Source organism: Labrus mixtus, chromosome 1 (assembly GCF_963584025.1).
Source record: "Labrus mixtus chromosome 1, fLabMix1.1, whole genome shotgun sequence".
NCBI lineage: Eukaryota > Metazoa > Chordata > Actinopteri > Labriformes > Labridae > Labrus > Labrus mixtus.
In genome coordinates this window covers 25730179-25752346 of record NC_083612.1, presented here as the reverse complement: position 1 = coordinate 25752346, position 22168 = coordinate 25730179, and the positions used below count along the sequence as shown (strand labels likewise).

Sequence of the window (22168 nt, the reverse complement as noted above, 5' to 3'; positions counted from 1 at the left end):
ATAATCTTACATTACTGTTCTCCAAAGGGTTAAAATAAGGAGATGCAACACTGGTGAGGGCAATTTAGCCAAAATATGGGGAATCATTTATGATATATTCAAGAGAAAAATTAAATTTGTGTACATTTTATGGACTAACATGGTCGAACAAAGTATGTATTTACGCAAGCTTAAATACAAGCAATATTGTCTTAGATATTATCTTAGAATTGGCTATTTGGATCCCATTTATTTAATACTAACTTCCACAGAACTGACTTGGGGTTTAAGGCTGTAATTGTTAACCAAAATGCAGACAACCACGTGCTATACTTTGATGATTTGTTCAAACTCCTGAGGTCTCTCTAGCATCCACACTTGAACCTTCAGTCTAAGGATAGAGATTTTGATTTGCTGTCACGGGCTGTGCTCTTCTTCATTATCTTGATTTGCTCTGTTTTTCCTGATCTCTGTGGAAATATCTTCATGCGCTTTACACACTCACAGCGTTTGGCTGTTATCATGACCTACTTTGCTGCTGTGAACAGTGTTAAAAAATAGTCAAAGCCAGGATCTTGTTGAAGTCCGTAAACACTGATTTGGGGTATAGAGAGCCTTCTTCTATATACATAGAGCCACAATAGTGTATTTATTGCATGTTAATGTGTGCCTCTCTATATATCCACATAGCAACACATGTTCCGTTGTGGTGGGGAATGAGCCAGTCCTAGTTATACGATATATCTACTGCTACTATCATGTGCAGGCTTTTCTGCTCCAGTGAGCTCTGATCTGCATGACGTGTGGCCGTGTGCGTTGACAATGAAATACAGGGTTTATAGTGGCTCTTGATGCCTCGATACTTTGCCCACAACACACACACACGCACACACACACACACACACACACACACACACACACACACACACACACACACACACACACATTTTCCCATCTATCATTAACAGTTTGCTCCACAGGTTTATCACACTTTGGACTATGTTTTTGGTCTTAATTTATCTAGCTGCAGACTTACTAGTAGTTGATATGGCACTAGCTTGTGTAGCTGTGCTGAAAAGACCTTTGCTGAGCGCTGTCCATGGTACCTGCCTTCAGCTTAACTCTTCTGAGTGCTCTGTCTCTGCGTGTTTGTTTACAGCTTTTGCTGTGACATCATCGAGTGACATTTTTGTCATCATTGTATGAGAGAAAGAAGACTTTATAAAAAAAAATCATTTATCATGAATTGTATAAATCCTTGATTTTTTTATGAAGACTATGATGCATGTTGAGTTTTTTAAATGAATGTTGGCTTTGTGAGGACTGTCATCATGAACATATTTGCACTACTTTTAAAAACTTGCAGTGCATGCAGCACTTTTGTTATAATACTCTTGTGTTATGTTCCTAAAATGCTGGGACATTATTGGTTATCAGTAAATAATAGATTATACTTAATTTCTTTTGTCAGTGTATAAGTTTAGAGACAAAACAATGTTGAAGAGATACTTGCAAAAAAGAAGTCTAATTTGAGAATACCGTATGCTCTGTAAGTGATGCAGTAAATGCACGTCAACAACATACAAAGTTGTGTCGTTTTGATTAGAGGGGCAATTTGATCTTTCTCTTGTGAACAGCTGTTTTCTGTTTGTTGCACATTAGATCATGATTATGTTGCCATTCATCACCCATGGATCAATAGCATAGTAATTACACCTCTGCAGTCTGGTTTATTTAAAGGGCTTGCCCTCTTGCAGTTCGTCTTTAAAATGGCAATATGATACCCACTGCTTATGCTTGCCTAATGTGCCATACCTCCATAGCTATGAGTGTGAACTCAGGTAATATAATCCATCAAAGGCCTAATTTTTCAACTCATGCTGCATTGATTTAGAATATACTATGTGCACAGAATGCTGTTCACATTTCAACCTTCAGCTGGGAGCCTCACGTTATATAACAGCTTTTTATATGGCTTTATATGATTGCCTCTTCCCCTGAGGCACATGTTGACTCTGTCTATGTTTCTGCATAAATTGTTTAGCATTACAGAATTGTGTCATCAGGTAGTTGTGGTAGAAAAGTGTCCTTAATAAGCATGTGTATTTTCCAGTGAGCCGCTTTTTTCTAACTGTCCACCTTCCTGTCATTTTCTCCTTTCAGACAGCAGTGCTTTGGATACACAGGTTTAATAATCATTGATTATCATTAGACATGTGGTCATTTGTGAATCCTTTGCATGTGTTTGTTTTGTAACCATATCTTGTGTGTTGTGGCATTTTCTCTTTTAAGAAACTGATTTGTTTTTCAAACTGGACATTTTGGTTAGTGAGGAGGGAGCGTTACACAATAAGCAAATCTGGCCTGAAGCTCCGAGAGCGGCAAACTGAGTCTTGAGCTCACCAATTACATTGATGTGGAATAATTTGGTCTTTTGCCTGTGGTGCTTCCCTCCCTTCTCCTCCTCTCTTATCATTTATCATATCCTCAATTGACCTCCAGATGTACTGTTTTAATAAGTTGATTTGTTAATACTGTATATTTTTTTATTTTATTTTGACTGCTTTTTGCCTTGCTTTTATTTGTGTGCAATTACCCTCTTTGTCTTGTTTTACATTGTGTGTTTCTTCTCTTGGCAGCCTCGCAGTATTTTGGATCCCAAACTGCTCGGCTTGCAGTCTGGAGGGTGAGTGGTGGCTCACTTTCTGATCTGATCAGTTGACAATTACACAAATCAGAGCTGCTCTACTGTTTTGTACTCCCATGCCCAGACACATGAAGCAGGAATGTAGCAGACATGCTGATTCTTTGGCATGCAGCACTAATTAAAGTATCATAATCTCTCTTTTGTGATAAGTTGTAGAATCTAAAAGTGCCTGATGGAAGGAACTTATCCTCTAGGCTTCACATGCCTGATTAATAACTTTATTCATAAATGTGTAGGAACAATAATGATAAAATGTCCATATAAGAGATATACTGTATATTCAGCCAACTGTTGCCATGGGACATCGTAAGTGTAAAAAAAAAAAAAAAAGAAGATAATATTAAGCCTCCATCACTCATGCACAGGCCGCGACTGTGCAGCCATCTGCTGCATGCGCTGCACATAAATGCAGCCAGAACTAGGGGCCACGAGGGTAAGGCAAGGGCCAGCACAGCTCGTCACGTTGTGTGTCTTTAGGGTCATACCACTGATGTCGCTGAGAGGGCTGACAGAAAAGCTTGAGGACCTTTATCTGTGTGGAAGCACTGGAGCCTTGATGTCATGTCGAGGTCATTAGAGAGGCTGAGTGACAGCTGAGGTGATGTCACTGAGAGCCTCTTGGGAAAGGAGTAAGACTGGTGGGAGTGCAGTGAGGGGGCTGTAGAGTGTTGCACAGGGGACTTGTAGGCTAGAGAGAGCAAGAAAAAGTGGATCTGAAGTGTTGTACTGAGACTGAGAGAAACTCATCTAAGAGAGTTTAGAGACATGGAGTCAGCTGTTTTCATGTTTTTTGCTGCAGTGGGCAGCGAAATATTTATAACAAAGTATGTTATATATATTCAGTGATAGCTATAATATTTATCAATAAAAGGCTTTACTGCACCAACGCTCTATTAAAGTGTAGACAACATGGAAGAGGGGAGTCAATGGGACCAGCGGGGGCTGAGAGGGATTACATGGAGCTTCAGCGCAGGTGGTCAGCACCATGTGAAGAAAAGAGGGAGGGGTGAGACAGGTTAGGCAGGAGGCATGATCCATTATGTTTTCCGGCTATATAAATCAAGGCCCTCCTCTTTGACAATAGTAATGTCTCCCCCAGCATGGCATTATTATGATATTAATACACCTTAAATCTGTCTGCTTCTCCAGGGCTGGCAGTATTCTTTATGGTATTGACAGTATGCCAGATTTACGCCGCAAGAGGACAGTGCCTCTTGTCCGGGACCTGGTGAGTCATCTGCCTCAACAAGGTTATGTTTGATTTATGTCAGATGTGTTAGACTGACCCCACATTATAACACACTGGTGGATTCCTGCTCCGCGTGGGAATGACTTTCTGAAAAACAATTATAACTTTATTGGAAATATTGTAAAATGTGTGTTTTTCAGATCATTTTATACCATCCTGAGACTGACAATAGCCTCAATGTTCTTTTAGTGGATGTCTCTCAAACAATAATGTTTACTAAGACATAACTTACAGTGGATTTATGATCTCAATTACAGGTTGGTACCAGCACAGTATATCTCATCACACATGTAGACCAGCAGTGTGGTTTCATAGATAAAACTGCATGAAGAAAAATTTGCATACAACTTTTGTCGTGATAAAAACAAGCCAGTAAGGAGTTGATTGATGATGAAAGGGACCACTTGAAACTCTTTTACGGTAGAACATTACCATTCGGGATAGCTAAATGTAGCCTTAGCCATTACTCTATGGCTTGATTAATTAGCCTAGAGGGGGCGTTTAAGACATTGCATCACAGTGATGCTCCACCGTTTGTTTTTTATTGCAACATTATGTGTCGTAACATATCCCACAGAGAGGCCCGTTGCACTAGAGTCCACTTTAGCACCGAGCCATATGATCAGTCTCTGTGAAAGACAACAGGCTGTGGTGATGCCAGTCGTATTCATGTCTGTTTATAACTGTTTGTCCAATATGTGCTGCACAGTCTTTGTCTGTCTTGTTTATGTATGTCTCATCCTCATGTACTTTTAGTCAAAAATATTTAAACAATCAAAGCTCTTGCATTCAGTAACTTAAAAGCAACCTGTTAAATACATAAATATTTTACTCTTTAAAGATTTATATAATTTTTTTAAATAATATGATAACGTAGCTTGATTTAATGCACATAGATGGTGATGAATGTTTATATCACAGTGAACAACATGAGTTGATGCTGTATTTGTCCATATCTCTCATGAAATTAATAACCAACAATGTCTTGGTAAGTATGGGTTGTCGTTTTTTATTTGTAATTTTATTTTTTTGGATTTTGGGTGTATATTTGCCATTCCTACATATAGGACCCATAACAGCTATGGGTGATATTTTTCAGTGAGTTGTCAGATTTCAGCCTCGCCGATGCTTGGCCATTTTGTCTTCCTTTTTTTTGTTGCTCGGCAGGTGTCACAAAAATTTGTATTTAAACCGAAATTTTGACAACTCAACCCAAAAATATATACGAGAGACTTCATTGACTTCTGATTTAATAGTTTGAGGCTTTTAAATCATGTAAAAGTGACACTGAACAAGTCTTTTACACGTGGGATGAAGTCAGTAGTCAGCAAAAATAATTGGTACCCTCTCATGCCTCTCCTTTGTCAATGTCCCCCATTTGCTGTGTGATTGCTTCAGGGCAGCAACAGCGCTTAATTGAAAAGGACAGCAGGGTTCCCCCCATAGTATGGTGGGATGCAAAAACAAACTACAAAATACGAAAGTTGAAAATGGCTCAACAAAGCATTGAATGCTATATTGTAGCTGATTAGACGTTATCAGGACACAGGGTTGTATTGTATTGCCTGTAGCAACCTCAGCAGTGCCGGTGCATGTTGATACACTTACATCAACACTCACAGTTCATGTAGAGGTCTCGTTCCCTCCTACATCTTCCATGGCTTCCATGGATCTTTACCATAGCTGGGCTGTACAGACAAAAGGGTGGTGGTAAAGACTGATCCAATATTGTCAGCTGTCCATGTCTGCATTCCTTTGTTACGTAATCTCCTCCCGTCTGGGATAAGTGTTTATCAATCTCTGGTCACCCAAACTCTATGGATATTAATGTAACAGCTATTAAACATAACTGTGTGTGTCCGTGCGTATATATGTTATCTGTATGTGTTTGTAAGAGTGCTTTACGTGGGTGTGTTCTGTTTAATGTTTCAGTATGTTTGTAAATGTCTGAGCAGCTACGTGCGTTTGTGTTTTCAGTGTGTGTGTGTGTGTGTGTGTGTGTGTGTGTGTGTGTGTATTCCTTGTTTCTGAGGGAGAGTTGGTGTTGTGCAGTACAGCTGGCTTCACCCTTACGTGAGTGTGTGTGTGTGTGTGTGTGTGTGTGTGCGTCTTGTGTTTCTGTTCGTGTTAAACTAATGTGCAGAGCAGACAGCAGAAAATATGATCAAAGCTTCATCCAACAGAGAACTGAATATAAATGCCAAGCATGACTGCAGTTTAGCAACTTCTAATGCATGAGTGGATAAAGAATCATGCAACGGCTGTATAATCTCTCCTGATGAATAGTCGAATCTTTCTAGAGCTTTATGCCTAAACCAGCAGTCCTGCATGGCAGTTGAGACACCTATGCGCTCAGTCTGGATAATAAACACAATTCCTCTGCTGTTTGTGCTTTCAGCATTCTCCCTCCCACTCTGTCTAATTCAATCACTTTATTTCTTTCATCCTCTATTCATGACCTCCTTGGAATAACAGGCTTTGGTAAGCTTACTCTCTGTCTACGCTTGTGCACGAGTTAAGAGCAACAAATGAACCCTTTGTCTTTAGACACATCCATCACACAGACTAAGCAGTTGTGTTTTTGTTTTGATCTTTCTTTATTTCTGTTTAGCTAATGTCTCTTTGCAAGTGGAGTAATGCAGGTTATTCATGTCTATGCTTTGGCTTGTTCCTTTCCACAATCTGTTTAACGCTACATACAGTAGATGTGAATTTTACGTGCCACTCTTTGTAAATCCATTTCGACGCTGACTAAAAACTGCAGATAGATAAAACGGGTCGGTGGATTAATCTCTTTACATCATCTTTTTTTTACTTTCCTCTTCTTCTCTCAGACCCTCACTGCTCGAAAGGCAGGCCTCTCGTTCGCTCTGGTGAACCGGTCCACCCTGAACAATGAGGACCTGGTGAGTACTAACATGTCTGCAAAGCCTGCATTGAAAATCATTGCCTGTTTATTGTGAAGTCGTAGTGTATAATGAGTTGTGGGACATGAGATGCTGTGTCCATGTTCTCATTATTTTCTAGGGCGGTGTTTGGAGAGCAGGGAGCTTAGACTGACTTATAAAGCTATGCTCTATGCTGCGGCCGTTGTACTTCAGGGCCCAGGATCATTTGACCAGGGTTCCAGAAATTAAAATGAGACAAATTGCGTTAGAAACTGGCCCCTTAGATGTACATCAGCTGTCTGTCTGTCTGTCTGTAATACATATTGAAATGGTCAATGTAGCCAGATATACTCACTCTCTCTGCTGTGCCCCTTCTGTTAAATAATTTGGAAAGGTTCAGAAAATAAACATACAAGAAAAGCCCCATCATTTCATTCTGACAATGTCCTACAATGAATAATAGAATCTTTGCATCAAGGAAGACTGAGCTTTGGAGAAAGGGCAGGAAGTCTGAGTTGATGGTCTGAGACACTTTTCTGTTGACCTCCAAAGCTCTCTCTGCATTAATTGATTGCAATTCTTTCCTCCCAGAGGGAAGGCAGTGTTACATGAGGCACACAGCTCAAGAAGGCCAGTTCTCAGCAAGACAAACACGCAGACAATATCATATCCGCTGATGTGCAAAGGAGCTACCACAGCCTTAGAAATGACTGGATTTGAATTTGCACTTTATGCACACATATTTCATTCAAACAAAAGACGTGTCATGTTTGCATCAATTATCTTTTTTCACACACTTGTCTTGTTCCTTATGGTGCACATGCCCATTTGCCCTTAAGTGACATGGTCTTGATTGCTGATTTGTTGCCATGGGGTTGATTAAAAGGCCTTTAGGGATAAACAACTCGTGTCCTTGATGAAGCAATGACGTGATAGATGCAGTGTGATAATCGTTTGTTAGAGGGAGTGGATTCTTGGGGAAATTTGGGGATTGCACGAAAGTGGAAAGGAAGGCGTTGAACTTTAGGAATAATTATCCAGTACTGTGAGATGAAGGAACATGGAAGACTTGAATAATTGGTTGTATAGAGGAGCTGAGATCCGAGCAAAGCTGCAGATTGTGCGGTCTTTCTAAGTAGGACGAGCAGATGTCAGAGTTTTATCTGCTGCATTAAGTTCAGGAGAGTGCCTTACTGTGAGGACTGCAAGAATACTTTGTAAACGACCATATGCTGTGTAAGAGTGTAGAGTAGTTAAGTGAAAAGGAAGAGGAAGAAAGGCCCGATCTCAAGAAGATCAAAGCTTAGCCCGACTTCCCAACATGAGCCCCGATGTCACTTACCTAGCAGAATGTTGAACAACCAGCCCGCTGCTCCCTGAAGAGATGTTTAAACCTATAAAGAGTGCTTATTCCATCCTTGTTTTTGTCTCACCTCTGCTGCCACTCCTTCCTTTTTTCTCCGACACATAAATCGACTACCTCTTTGATGTGACTGAAGCATCTCACTTGCTGACGTATATATAATTCTCTTGATATTCTCTTTCTGCGTCATGTTTTCCATGCACCTGCTTTTTAGAGCAGAAAGGAACATTGTGTGTGGGCCCGGCTAACAACACGTGTGTCACCTCAATGTTCTGAGCTGCATGTGATTTAAGCACCCGAGCCTTTTAACAGTGACTGTCAACATAAACCATGGGCACTGCTTTACCTGCTGTGAGCTAAAGAAAAAAGGGACCACAGGAGTAGGGAGTCACGATCTGACTTGGGTCATGGAGTACCTGAAAATACGATGTGTCGGCTGGTTTAGGTCAGCTCCTGTACCATCAAGCAGGTTTTTTGCAGCAAAGTGCACTAAAATGATTTCAACCAATACATTTAGGATATTTTTGTTATTCTCTGCAAATTTTGGTTGAAATGCGAGCAATTGTCTCGCTTTAAACTAAGGTCATGACGTTTGTAAAAATGCATTCCTTGTTAGGACTGAAATGGTTCAGTAGTTAAAGCTAAAGGTTAGAGGTGTAGAAGTCTGGAGCAGGATGATAGGGATTGCAGTGTCAGTCAGGTAGTTGACAAGGACAATAGGTGGAGAAATTGGAAGGGAGTGGAGAAAGGAGGAGGGAAGATTAGATTCTTCTCCATCATGTTGCTCTCAGATGGGGGGCTGCAGCTGTCAATCAATGCTAGCAAGTGCCTTGCACAAATTACCAGGGTTACCTCCCAGTCTAACACATGAGCCTCACACTTCTAGCTCCCTTCCCACATCTGCTGCACAGTGTGACATGCAGTGTCAGGACTGAGAGTTAGGAGAGACAAGGAGGGACGACAGCGTCGGTGAAAATGTAAGATGAAGAGTAAAATATTACAAATTATACATTCAGAGAAACACTTGTCAAAAATAAATCTTGAAACAAATAAGGTGTTCAGCACCATTTAAAACATTAAGTTAGCTGAGGCCCAAGACATAGAGGTTAATCATCCAAAACTAAGAGACTGAGAGTACTCAGATTTATTCATGCTGATAGAAATTTTGGCTCACTCATCCACTTCAGACAGTTTTGGTTTGCTGTGGCAGTCTCAGATTTAAACACACAGGCCTCAGGTCTCATGCCATGCACACAGTGACACACATGCAAGTTAACAGTGTCAATGAGAGGTGCCCACCAGCAGAGGCAACAAAGCGTTGACCTGCTGGGGGGATAAACAAAGACTGTTTCCTGGCACTTGCTCCTCTTGCCCAAAAGTACCACCACCAATTTCTGTTTCTTCTCCTCCATAGTTATGTGGGCACTCCCCCCCCCCCCCCCCCCCCCCCCCACACACACACACACCTTTCTCTCTCTTGCCCCCCAGGACTGTGAGAGTGCAGTAGTTAAATATATTGTTTAATGAGTAGTCCCCTAGTATTCTTGGTTCGAAACGATAAAATCTCATTGTGTCAGTGTCTGATTAAAACAATAGACCTGCCATGAGACCTATCAAAATACATCAAAACAAAATAAAAGCTCTTTGTAGCCGCAAATGACATTCACTAGGGTAGTGAGAAAGAGAGAGGCAGACAGGTCAGAGCATGCAAGCAGTAGCCTGATGAAATAGTCAACACTTGTTCTTATATGTTCAGTAATTCATAATTCCTTCAGGAGTTTGGGAGAATGCAGCTGAAGAGAGTGAAGCAGGTTTGAATCGACATGAGAATGAGAGATGGTCATGTAACCAGGTGAAGTATTGAAGATTCTTTTAGTTAACAGTTACAGTCCGACCTTAAAAAAAAAAAAAAATCTGAATTAGCCTTAGAAATTGTAATCGGTGCATCTCTAGTTTTGGATGCTTCAGTATTACATTTGGAGAGGAACAGGCATTGCTCTAGTTTCTGTGTAAGTTGTAGATAAATCTCTGACATCTGCCTCATCTCATTGCTCTTAGATTAAACGGGAAATCTCCCTGTCTCCCTCTGTGTTTCATTAAAGGTCCTCCAGGGTTCAGCAGCCTCTGTGTTGCATCAGCAGAGTATCACAATGTTATGGTCCTGTCATCTGGTGTCATTTAATCATCTCTGCTGGTGTATGTGTGTGCCTCAGAGGATGTGTCTGTCTGTGTTACACTGAGCAGTACAGCAGTCTTTGTGGGAAATTGCAGGGCTACTGTTCAGGTGTTAAAGCACATTGTCAACACGCAGGGGGCTGAGAGCAGAAGGAGGGGTGGAGGAGAATGGGTGAGGAGGGGAGCGCAGTGGAAGTGGAGAGCAAGTACCTCTTGAAGATTTATTTAACCACAATACATCTCTTTCTCTTTCTCTGTCACTTTCTCTCTCGCTGGCTCGCTCTCTCTCAATCTGGATAATGCTCACTTTTAAAAACCTTATTTACAGCGTCCATTGATTCTGCCTTCAAGAATTGGCAAGTCACGGCCCGTTTTCCGGTCCTTGTGGATGGCAGGGCCGCTGCAGTAAAGCATTCAATTTGAAGAGGCTTCTGTTACACAGCAATCAGTCTAGACATGCCTGAAGCAGACTTTAGTATTTGGTCTGGAGGAGCTGTATTCAGTAAACCCCTCAATTTGAATAAAGCATGTAGGCTAGAGGTGCTGTTAATCTAAAGGAGATAAGATATAAAGGTGATTTACATTCATGTGGCTGACCTCTCTATCGATGACTAGGTAAACAAAAAAAAAGGATCAATAAACCTCTAACAAATTCACATAAATAGTGTTAGTCATATAAATGGTTGAAGCTAAAGAATGCTGCTGGACTGATGAATGTTAACTGCAGTTAAACAAACTTATATAATTGCTGTAATGCAGTAATGCAAGTGTGCTGTATATTTCATCTGACGCAGACTGCAGATCAATTATATTAGGCCCTCTGAAGCCATTTCTGTTCAACTTTTAAACTTTGACTAAAACTTTATGTTATGGTATCGGGCTATTGTGGTCCCTCAGCAGGTGCTGAGTTTTTTATTAACTTTTGAAGTTGTTATTAAATCTTGTTTTCATGACCACCTAGCACCACAACAGTTTAACAACATCATCCGCACTTCTGTTGTTCACAGACTCGTATTTTTTTTTCAAGTATTGTCTTCAAACAGTATTATTTCCTTCACTTTCTAAAAGCCTCCTCTGTCTTCTCAGAAACTGCACGTCTTCAAGAAGACTCTGCAGGCCTTGATCTACCCGATTTCATCCACAACACCCCATAACTTTGAGGTGTGGACGGCGACTGCTCCCACTTACTGCCATGAGTGCGAGGGGCTGCTGTGGGGCATCGCCCGTCAGGGCATGCGCTGCTCCGAGTGCGGTGTCAAATGCCACGAGAAGTGCCAGGACCTGCTCAATGCAGATTGTTTACAAAGTAAGAAAGCATTTTGATATGTGTTTAATGTTCATTTGCCTATGCCTAAGTCTGTGGATATATGTTCACAAATGTGTCAGTTAATGTGTCAGTTAATGTGTCAGTCCTTTGTTTAAAATACATTCTGAAAAAATACATTTTAAAAAATTGTTAAATCTGCAGATGTGGTTTGCCATAGAAAGTGTGAGCAATGATAGTGCAGAACCCTGAGATATTCATGAATACTGTTAACAGGATTTATTTTAGAGATGTAACATATCCCCTTTCACTCATTCCTATATGGGACATGTTGCCTTCATACTGCTTGCTCAGTCAAATGCTCATTACAGTCTGCTATCACTTCTTTCAATCAGCCACTTTGGTGTTTCATACAGTAGACTGATTCAGTAGGAACAATGTGATCTGCAGGCTACAGGATGATCCTCAAGGCAATCCTTACACAGTCTAAGTGGATTATCTACACCACAGCTATTGTAAAACTCAGTGTTTTATAACCCTTTTATACGAGCATAACGATTTTTTATAGTTCAAACTGTGATTCATCTTTATCGAGCCTCAATCTGAACTCATGAACAAACTCTAGATATGTGATCCTCAGATCAGATACAGCTAATCAACCGTCACGTAGCCTCTTTTGTCTCATAGACACACATGCTCATAAGTAACGGACACATACACAACTCAATTAGTACATGAGTTTGTGATTCCTCATTTACCACATGATCATACACATGCTCATACCGACAGTCATAGTGGGTTGATAGGTTGGTGGATATTTTTATACAGTGTATATTTTTATAATGACTGAGAGAAAAGACATTACATTTACTGCAGTTATTTGTCAAAGAGTATAACATTTCTGAAACCACGGCTCTTTAATTCCTTTTTTTAAATGAACTTTTTTCAGTCTAAACACTATTGTCTTGTTTCAGGGGCAGTAGAGAAGAGCTCCAAGCATGGGGCAGAGGACAAGACTCAAAATATCATCATGGCTATGAAAGAGCGCATGAAGATAAGGGAGAAAAACTGTCCTGAAGTGTTCGAGGTGATCCAGGAGATGTTCCAAGTCTCCAAAGAAGAATTCAACACCCATCTGAAGACAGCCAAGCAGGCTGTGCTGGATGGGACCTCCAAGTGGTCTGCCAAAATCAGCATCACAGGTGAGCTTGGTTCTTCACACGATATTGGATAGTTAAAAATATGAGTGTAGAAGGCTAAAGCAGGATGAGAAGGATGCCAAAACATGTACTGAAATTTAAACTATGAATCATTTTGTACACAAATGTTGGATGTTATAAGCTTTTCATTTGCACATTCACATTCATCAACTGAATATTGATCAATGCTTTTTAACTGACACCTGATACAGCTGCACGTAACCACTGACCTTTGGACCGTGACCTATAACCCCATTACTCAGTCCTCCAACACCAAATCATCAAAGCTGCCATTACAAGTCATGCTCATCTCATGGCACAAACATTGTTATTCAAATGAGTATTCACTTCTAATTAACCTCCAGATCTCGGTCATTACCCTCTGACACTGAATTTAAACAGTAATGCACATTTAATTAGAAAAAGGAATATCAATTGATTTGGTCATTTGGTTAGATTGTTGACAGAACTGGTTAATATTGAATCATTTTATTGTGGAAAATAATGGTGCGACATTGTTCCTCATCCTATTGACTTTGAAATCAGGACACAATACTTAGACAGTCCTCTGCTATCTTGACTTTAGCTTTCCGACAATGCCATGTATTTAATAATGTGAAGTGTTAAAAGTCCCTCAGTCCTGCTTATGATCTGTAGCTCTAATGAAAAAAGTGGACAAGTTAAGCTGTTGGAGAAGTTATTAGGTTGCAACTCAGTAATAAAACATCTGTGGAGGGGAGTAATAAAAAGGCAGTGATGACTAGTTGAGAATAATTGCTGCAGGTGACAGATATCGTTGTCTTTTTGGAGCACACTGGTGTTCTACTACGTACAATGTACTGTGGAAATGAATCTCCAACAGTTGAAAGCGCTCTCTGAGACGCCAATCAAAATGTCATGCCCCTGAGTGCATTTTTGACAGTACAGCACTTCACAGCACATTGAGGATGAATGTTACCCTTGCACAATGCATATTTTTTGCTCTTCTTGGGGGCACTTTGGGCCACTCTCTGACTTTTAAAATGGTTATGTGTAATCTAAAACTCCGTCTTTAAAGGAAAAATGAATCGGGCTATGTATACTTTCTTTGCAGATATCATCCCTTATAGAGAAGAGAAAAAAACTGAACCAACGCATTTGTATTAAAATCATTTTTGTCTGCTATTTTCAACACATTCTGGATTACACAACCTCTGTTGTGTTTCCCTATTTCTGAAATCTCTAAATCTAGAAATTGGGCCTTAATAAGGCTCTTCTCTTATTCATTGTCATATTCATGGAACATTCCACAACATACTCACTTGGGTTTATGATATTTTTTTTTGTTGACTGGTAGAAGGAAGGTCAGAAAGTGAGCTATGTAACCTCTGCTTTAGTCTCTAATCCATCTCTGTTGCAACTGTGCCAGACCCAGCTCATTTATTGCTCACCTTGCATTTCTCACACTGTCAATACACCAGGGTGAAATAGAAACAGAGAGTGAGGGAGGCAAACAGAGAGGGAGAGTTAAAGTATTGGAATAACAAGAAATAGGACTGTAGGAGAGGGAGAGGAGAAGGAAGAATAAAATGTGTAAAAAGAAAAAAAGAAAAAAAAAAGAAAGAATGAGAGAGAGTGATGCAGAAAGACCCAGAGATGTCTCTGTCGATTTCCCAAGGGCTTATTGAACGTCCTATTTAAAAACGTACTTATTGAGATGTTATTTATTCACCACTTTTTAGACAAACGCTGGCTGGTATCGACATTTAGCACTCCGACGTGACCATGAGATATTCTGATTCTGGTTAATGTCAGGTCTGGCTGTGAGCCTGAACCTTGATCTGACAAACAGCTCATTTGAAGATCTTTGTCAAACATCAATTTGGGTATTGTACCTCCAAACACACTGATTTTATTATCATCACAAAACCATGTATTGAGAAAAGCATATAAAATTACTGTTAATGGTATAATCCATAACCACCTTGCCTTGACTACTCCCCCCAGAGGTCAGTGTATTGAATGGTAAAACACGTAGTCTCCTTTGTCAGTGTCCATTCTTTATTGCACAGCCACACTTCATAGGTTTATGTTTCTGCATATGCCCCTTTGTACTTCACAGTCAGTTATAATATTGTGTACGTTTATTTTGCTATCCTTACATTCACCGCTCAGGTCCTCTTCAGATATGTGATGAAGTAGCGATGCTATGCAGAGTTTTGGCATGACGTTCTTTGGTAACCAGCACTCATCATTTATTACGTAAGCACACCATTCAGTTTGTTTACTGAAAGTTTAGTTACCGGTAATGTTCCACACAATGGGAAACCATTTTCATGCTTCAAGAAAATTTCATGAATGGTGCTTAAACCATATTAGATTATAACTTCTGATTGGCCCGCCTTGAATTAAGTCAGATGGAAATCAGTCTGAAAGAAGGGGGGCTACTGTATATGCTTCTGCATCAGCAAATAAAACATGAGCTTGGAGATTTGTCTGGTCCCAAGGCCAGTATTTAGTGATTCGTGAACGGCAAGACATGCCAATCTAGCAATTTGGTAATTCATAATCAAGTGTATTTTTCAGGTAAGGGGCGTCTTAAAACATAGGCAAGCTAAAAGTCAGGGCAAACGGCTAGTTGTCATAGAAAGGGGATACAGCAGATACTTGTTTGCACACTGGTTCATGTGTTTTGACAGTCTTCCTCTAATGAACTTAAAGAGCCTGTTAATTGACAGAAGAAGTGGTCAGCAGTGGACCCCTTCTTTCCCTTTATTCTGACAATGAAAGATTTGGGGACAGGAATACCACCCCTCTTTACTTGTATACTGCTGTTCAGGACTTGTATTTTTTTACATAGTGACATTTGGTTTTGAGCAGTCCTGTAGCAAGCAGGCCATGGCTCTTAAAACCTCCATATCCTGCCCACCAACTCCTCTCAGCATTGAGCTGAGGGATATATATGTACCCTGAATTATTTAGACTGTCACTTATGCATATTTAATGCCCCAGTGTCCGTTTCCCTTTTATGGTGCTGTGAAATACTACTGTCTCTCTTCTGCACCTTCCTCTGTGTGAGGAAGTGAGGTTCTGAATCAAGGATCTCTCTCTTTTAAGCCAACGCTTAGCTCAGCATAGACATGTTGAAGTGGGGGGCAGAAACACAGGGGTGGAAATTTCCTATAGGAATAAATAAATCATAGATATTCTTAACACTTTGAATATAGGAAACGGATAAACCGTGGCTGCTGTCGATGACCCAAAGAGCTGGTCTCAGCCTTCGCTTAGGGCATGTTCAGAGAGTTGTTGAAGGCAGTGGAGGAAGTTACAAGGCCTTTATTCTTATGTTCAAACCAGATAACCAAATATTTCATCCAGATATTATGGTAGCAAGAGCTGAAGTAGATATATATAGAGGAATAATCATGACTGGGATTGAGATCTTCTGTAAAACCTTGCCGCACCAGGACGGTGCTTATCGTCACTTCATCACTTCTGCAATTCAACGCCACTATAAATGAATTAAATTATAGTTACTCTGATAAATAATACTAACCAGCCTCTTTTAAAAGGCTTTCAAAGCCTTGACATGTTGAAATATGTAACTTGTAATACTTTCATGAATTTTCAATCTTCTCCAACCCTATCTTGTCTTCAGTCATGAGTGCACAAGGATTACAGGCCAAGGATAAAACTGGCTCCAGCGACCCTTACGTCACCGTCCAGGTGGGCAAGACCAAGCGCAGGACGAAGACCATCTTCGGCAACCTCAACCCCATCTGGGATGAGAAGTTTTTCTTGTGAGTGCTCTCTATTAATTTGACCTCTATCAGACCAGATAATCTCTATTGAGATTAGGAGCCATCTGTTACAGGGAATCTCAAGGCATTAGTAAATAAGTAAAAAAAAGAAATCTTAGTAGCTTGGGGAATACCATCATGGTATTACCATGAGTTACGACCTACCGGTATATCACACCAGCTGCACTGCAGAGACTCTGTCTGTTTGTTTCCAAGCTCTCGTCGGTGCACGTTCTGTCTAATACACGCAGAAGCACACAGAAGCACACACACTCACACATGTCATGAAACCGAAAGTTGGATTTATAATGAATCTTATTAATAACTATTAGTGCCACTGATAATATAGCCCACAGCTATTCATACACACTGTCCAATGTCCATTATGCACGCATTAGAGAATGTAGCCATGGATTCCTGTTGAGAAAATAAGTCAATACATGTTTACAGCCTACCTTTATTTGATGTTGAGCTCACAGAGCATAAGTTAACAAACTGGTCTGGAGATATTAATAATTAATGAGGATACGCTTTTGTGACTCGTGCGGATGTCTTGGTATAAGTGTCTGATGTTGAATCATTTAGCAAAATATAACTTCAGTCTGAAATATAAAATCAACATATTGCATAGTGTCGTGTGTGTTCAGTGGCACAATGGAAGGAGAAAAGTTAAATAAGCCTGCCGGCCGAGTTAGTCTATTTAAGAATAAAGACTGAAATCTGCTGTGTTAATATCAAAGCACCAGTCTGCAGGCCCACCTGGCTCTTAAAAAGGACTGAGAGATGACACTCTGATTGGTTTGATTCATGTTACACCCAAAACACACCTATGTAATCAACGGCTTGATTCAACCTCTTCACACGCACTGCGCTTGGCTCTGCACCTCAGATTTTGCTGTCAAAACTATCAAAATGTATTCATTCACCCCAAATCACTTTGTCCCTTGCGCTTTAGACAGTGCTCTTTACGCTGTCAAAATAGGGCCCTCTGTGTTTGTGTGTGTCTCTCCTATGCCATTTACAAACAAGTCTCCACACCTGTAATGAGACTCCGGTGGTGGCTGTAAGAAAACTCTTTCCCATTACTACCGGGATGTAGATTAATAGAGCGATACATTACTGTGTGCTTGGCAGAGAGTAAAATCCCAGTCTAGTGCAGCAGCAGCAGCTAGTGCTTCCCCCGCACAGGGATTAGTTAAAAAAATACTGCTGATAGTGTTTCTCTGGCTGTCGCACCCAAGATGTCATTAGAACAAAATGTAATCTGTCGGTTTTAATTCCAGAGCCGAACAGTCTGACCCCATCTGAAGCTGAGTGCTTTGGCCACCTCTGTTCTATTTAGCAGAGTCATTATTGTGAAACGTCTGTCAGCTGCACTGATGCAAAGAGGAACCAAAGAGATGGACATTAAGCTTTCACAAATAAATAATCCTCGTCAGGAATGCTGCTTCACAGCCATTCTTGTGGAACATTCAGCTCTTCCCTGATGATTTTAGTATGCATCAAAGAGGGAGGTAATAATATATATACACAGAGTAAAGGTAGAGGCAGAGACCCCTTCTCTTCTCATACACATGCTAGGCATGCGCAGTAACTCATACACACCCATGTGTGCACTCTAATACAAACATTCTCTCATTCGGATCAAGGCGAGAAATGTCCTCCATATGTTGCATAGAAAAGTCAGGGAGCATGTGTGTCTGAACTAGTTTTTATGCTTGAATCGTTCATTTTGTTTTCATTCTGCTCCACTGAGTAACCTGATGAGCTGTCACTGAATATGCTGTTGCTGTTGTTGTCCGTGTTGTGATTGTTTCTGACTTGGCATAATCATCTTCCAAATTGCAGTGAATGTCACAACGCCACTGACCGCATCAAGGTGCGTGTGTGGGACGAAGATGATGACATCAAGTCACGGGTGAAGCAGCATTTCAAGCGTGAATCAGATGATTTCCTGGGCCAGACCATCATCGAGGTTCGCACTCTAAGTGGAGAGATGGACGTTTGGTACAATCTAGGTAAGATGGGCATTCAATCTTGGAGCCTTGATACTGGATATTAATTAATTGATTTTTTATTCATAATGCGGACAGTACACATTCATGAACAAAATCATGGAAATAATCCGCACAAATACAAACGTACATAGAACCTCACAAAACACAGGCAGCACAACAACAAGCAGAAACCGAACAACAACATAAACTGTACATTAGTTGACAAAGACACACATATAACAATACTGCAGGTGGCTATATGATTTTGCTTTTGTACAGAGAATCAACAGGTTTAAGGGCTGTTGCTCAAGTGAATGACCAACTGGTTATACATGAGTAAATAAGCAAGAATGTCATGGAATGTAGGAACATTAAGGCAGCACTGAAGATCCTAATTTCATATATTGGATGTATCAATTTACTTAAATCATGGTTGCAGATATTTGGGTACTTATCCAGATGTTTACTGGATTTGATCTAGCAAGACATATTGATCTGATGTTGGTTGTCAGAAGAAGATATAATACCTGAGTTCTAGGAAACCACAAAAAAAATGACAAATGTTTAAGGTGGTCTGTACAGATGTACATGAGCAAACTTTGAATAAAATCAGCAATATAAAACAGGGAACAACAAATCAGACAAAGCTTTTGATACCAACTTTAAGTGCTGGATAGTGGGGCTGTAACGCTTAAATCTCCGCCTCTACAATGACCATATTCAAGAAACTGGAACAAAGGAATGCATTCTGCTTGAAAAGGATGGATCAAATTGGTAGATTGACTTACTCTTGCTCTATTTGGTATGTGTTCTGTATGGTGTTTGATATGTACCAAAGTTGTAAAGTATGTAAAGATCAACACAACTGTCTCCGTAGCAGGATGCAACTAAAACCTTTGGTTCAGTTTGGGTTCTGTAGCTGTGAATGTAGGGTATTTTACTGTTGCTTTTCCTATACAACACGTTTTTTGTAGATGGGGATGAAGTGTGAATGTCAGCATAATGATAGCATCCACTTCTGTTGTAGTGTTATGACTGGCGGGTGCTGTCTTTGTTTGCCTCTCCAGCTAAAAGGAGGCAATTTGTGGTAATAGTGACCCCTGACCACTGCTGCTGCTCTGTGCCTTTTTAAATGTTCACAATGAATGTTTAAACAGGCCTTTGCTGGTGTGGGTGTCCACCCCTCCAGCTGCTCTCCTCTCTAAGCCTCTTCAGCGCCTCTTCAATCGGGGCCTTTTGTGTTCACATCACTGTTGCCTTTTCACATTATTATTTTTCACTTGTCTGTCTCTTGACCAACATGCTGTTTAGAAGAGCATCATTCATTTGACGCAGCGGAGATGACTTGAATACAGCAGCTTAGAGAGGCACATTTGAAATCTGTAACAAACCCCAGCAGCTGTGGAGTCATTAGCTTTCAGGCCTGGCAGGAAAGTGACGGTCTTAATAGCAGTCTCTGTTTAGTGCATGCTCACATTCAGCCACACAAACTCAAAGTCAGTGTAAAGTGTGTGTCAATATTTGCATAAACAGAACATACTCTATTTCCCCAAGCCCACTGTATGTTTTCTCATCATAAATAGTGGATGGTTGTGTGCAAAGATGTGATGTCATTCATGCTGTATTGAACATTATTTTATGCTATTAATTATTTTTTATATAGATGTTTTGTGTTAAAGTTGCTGTCATAGATTTCTCTTGTTTGTCATTTTGCCATGGTGTGTTCAAGGACACAGAGGGAAACAAAAGGTTGTGTGTTGTATTATATTATACATTCTTTCACTGACTGGGGACATTCCTTCTGTTTCTTTTTTCATTATTAATTCAGTAACATTTCAAGATAGTTAGTTTGTAATGCGTCTTTTAGCTTGTCTTACTAGTGTAAAGTATTAGTGACTTTACTGTATCAACCAACATAATGAAAAACAGTTTGTTTTCCAGCAGGGATTATTACATTAAAAAAGTGAACAAAGAATGTACTTCAATACTAAAATTACGTTGGATTAAGGAAGGTTAGAAAACAAGAGGCTCATGATTGGTAGTTCCTTTTCAGTTATTTTCAAGTAATGACTTATTCTGGTTGGTTGTGTGTTACAGATAAAAGGACGGACAAGTCTGCGGTATCTGGTGCCATCAGGCTCAAGATCAGTGTGGAGATGAAAGGAGAGGAGAACGTTGTTCCTCCTCATGGCCAGTACACCTGTTTACATGAGGTAACCATGATAATGCAATCCTGATTACTTTACTTTACTCCAATCATCATCTTTGGAAAGTCGACCATCAGGTTTTCAAAGACAGTTACTAAAGAAAACACATTTGCTGTGATTTTATTGGGAAGCAAGCTAACAGGACGAAAATCAATAGTTACAAGGTTTTAAAAAAAGAAAGATGTTTAGCTTTTTCCCCCTGCTATGATAAGGGTCTTCATTTGCTGCTGCACATCTCAAACAGGAGCCTCTTTTTTATTACTTGTTGTGACACCGTGCGCCATCAGTGAAACCGCTTCTGTCTTATCTCTCGTGCCACTCATAGAATCTGTTCCACTACCTGACCGAGGTGAAGAACAGCGGTGTGGTGAAGATCCCAAAGGTGAAAGGGGACGAAGCGTGGAAAGTCTATTTTGACGACGTGTCTCAAGAGATAGTGGACGAGTTCGCCATGAGATACGGAGTGGAGTCCATCTATCAGGCTATGACGTAAGTACCACCCTGATCTATGGTCTTTTACATCCCCAATCTGTCAGCGTCTCATTCAACAGAGTGGAGCAGAGAAGGAGACAAGAGAAGGAGAGTTAAAGACGAGTAGTAAAGATGTCTCCTCAGCAGAATCAGAGCTCTGAGAACTATCGAGCCCCTAGTTTGATTGATTAGTTGCTGGTCTCCTGGAAAAAAAAAACTCTTGACCTGCCTTGGTCCCATCGATCATTGACACACATAAACATCCCATTTCCTCTTCTCTGTTTCTCTCTGTACTTCTGTGACCCTGTCCATATATAAATGCCATTGTCACTGTTTTTACAGTACACAGGTACATTTAAAATTAACACAAAACATGTGCCCTAGACACACACGCACACATACAAACATACACATAAGCAAAAAAGCAGCACCTGAAAAGTTGAAATCATTAAACACAGATCTATGTCATTTAATTCTGTGTTACATTATGCAACGTTGATGTTGATTTTCATGCAGCGGGCATTGATAGCCAGATTTACTAAGAATGCATCTGACTTCAGTGAAAGTCCCTTTCTAACTATTTGTAGTACATGTCATATGATATTTGTATATTAACTATATTTCACTATTGTTCAACACCAGACAAAGAATCTGAGGCACAACGCTGCATTTGATTCAGTGTATTATAATGAGTTAATGAGCATCACCACATGGGGATTTCAGATTGAGTGTTTGTTTGAAAATCTCAAATTGCATCAACAAAAGTTCACCTTTTTTAAGCTCTCCATCCGTTGCAGAATTCGCTTGGTGAGCAGTCCCAGTATCTGGCTCTGTGATTAGCTGCTGCTTTAGTAAATCAGATTCTAATTACACACAGATTGTGTGGGCAA

At 40.3% G+C, this 22168-nt stretch overlaps 1 protein-coding gene across 1 annotated transcript in view; it reads left to right on the top strand.

Moving 5' to 3' along the window:
- The window catches only part of LOC132975251 (protein unc-13 homolog C), a 103900-nt gene that overhangs the window by 16902 nt on the left and 64830 nt on the right, over positions 1-22168 (top strand). The window contains exons 3-13 of the mRNA XM_061039679.1: positions 2143-2165; positions 2619-2665; positions 3836-3914; positions 6411-6416; positions 6770-6841; positions 11448-11667; positions 12600-12827; positions 16462-16603; positions 18452-18621; positions 20698-20813; positions 21133-21296. Of these exons, the coding sequence (XP_060895662.1) occupies positions 2143-2165; positions 2619-2665; positions 3836-3914; positions 6411-6416; positions 6770-6841; positions 11448-11667; positions 12600-12827; positions 16462-16603; positions 18452-18621; positions 20698-20813; positions 21133-21296 (1267 nt within the window). The remainder of the gene's footprint in view (positions 1-2142; positions 2166-2618; positions 2666-3835; positions 3915-6410; positions 6417-6769; positions 6842-11447; positions 11668-12599; positions 12828-16461; positions 16604-18451; positions 18622-20697; positions 20814-21132; positions 21297-22168) is intronic.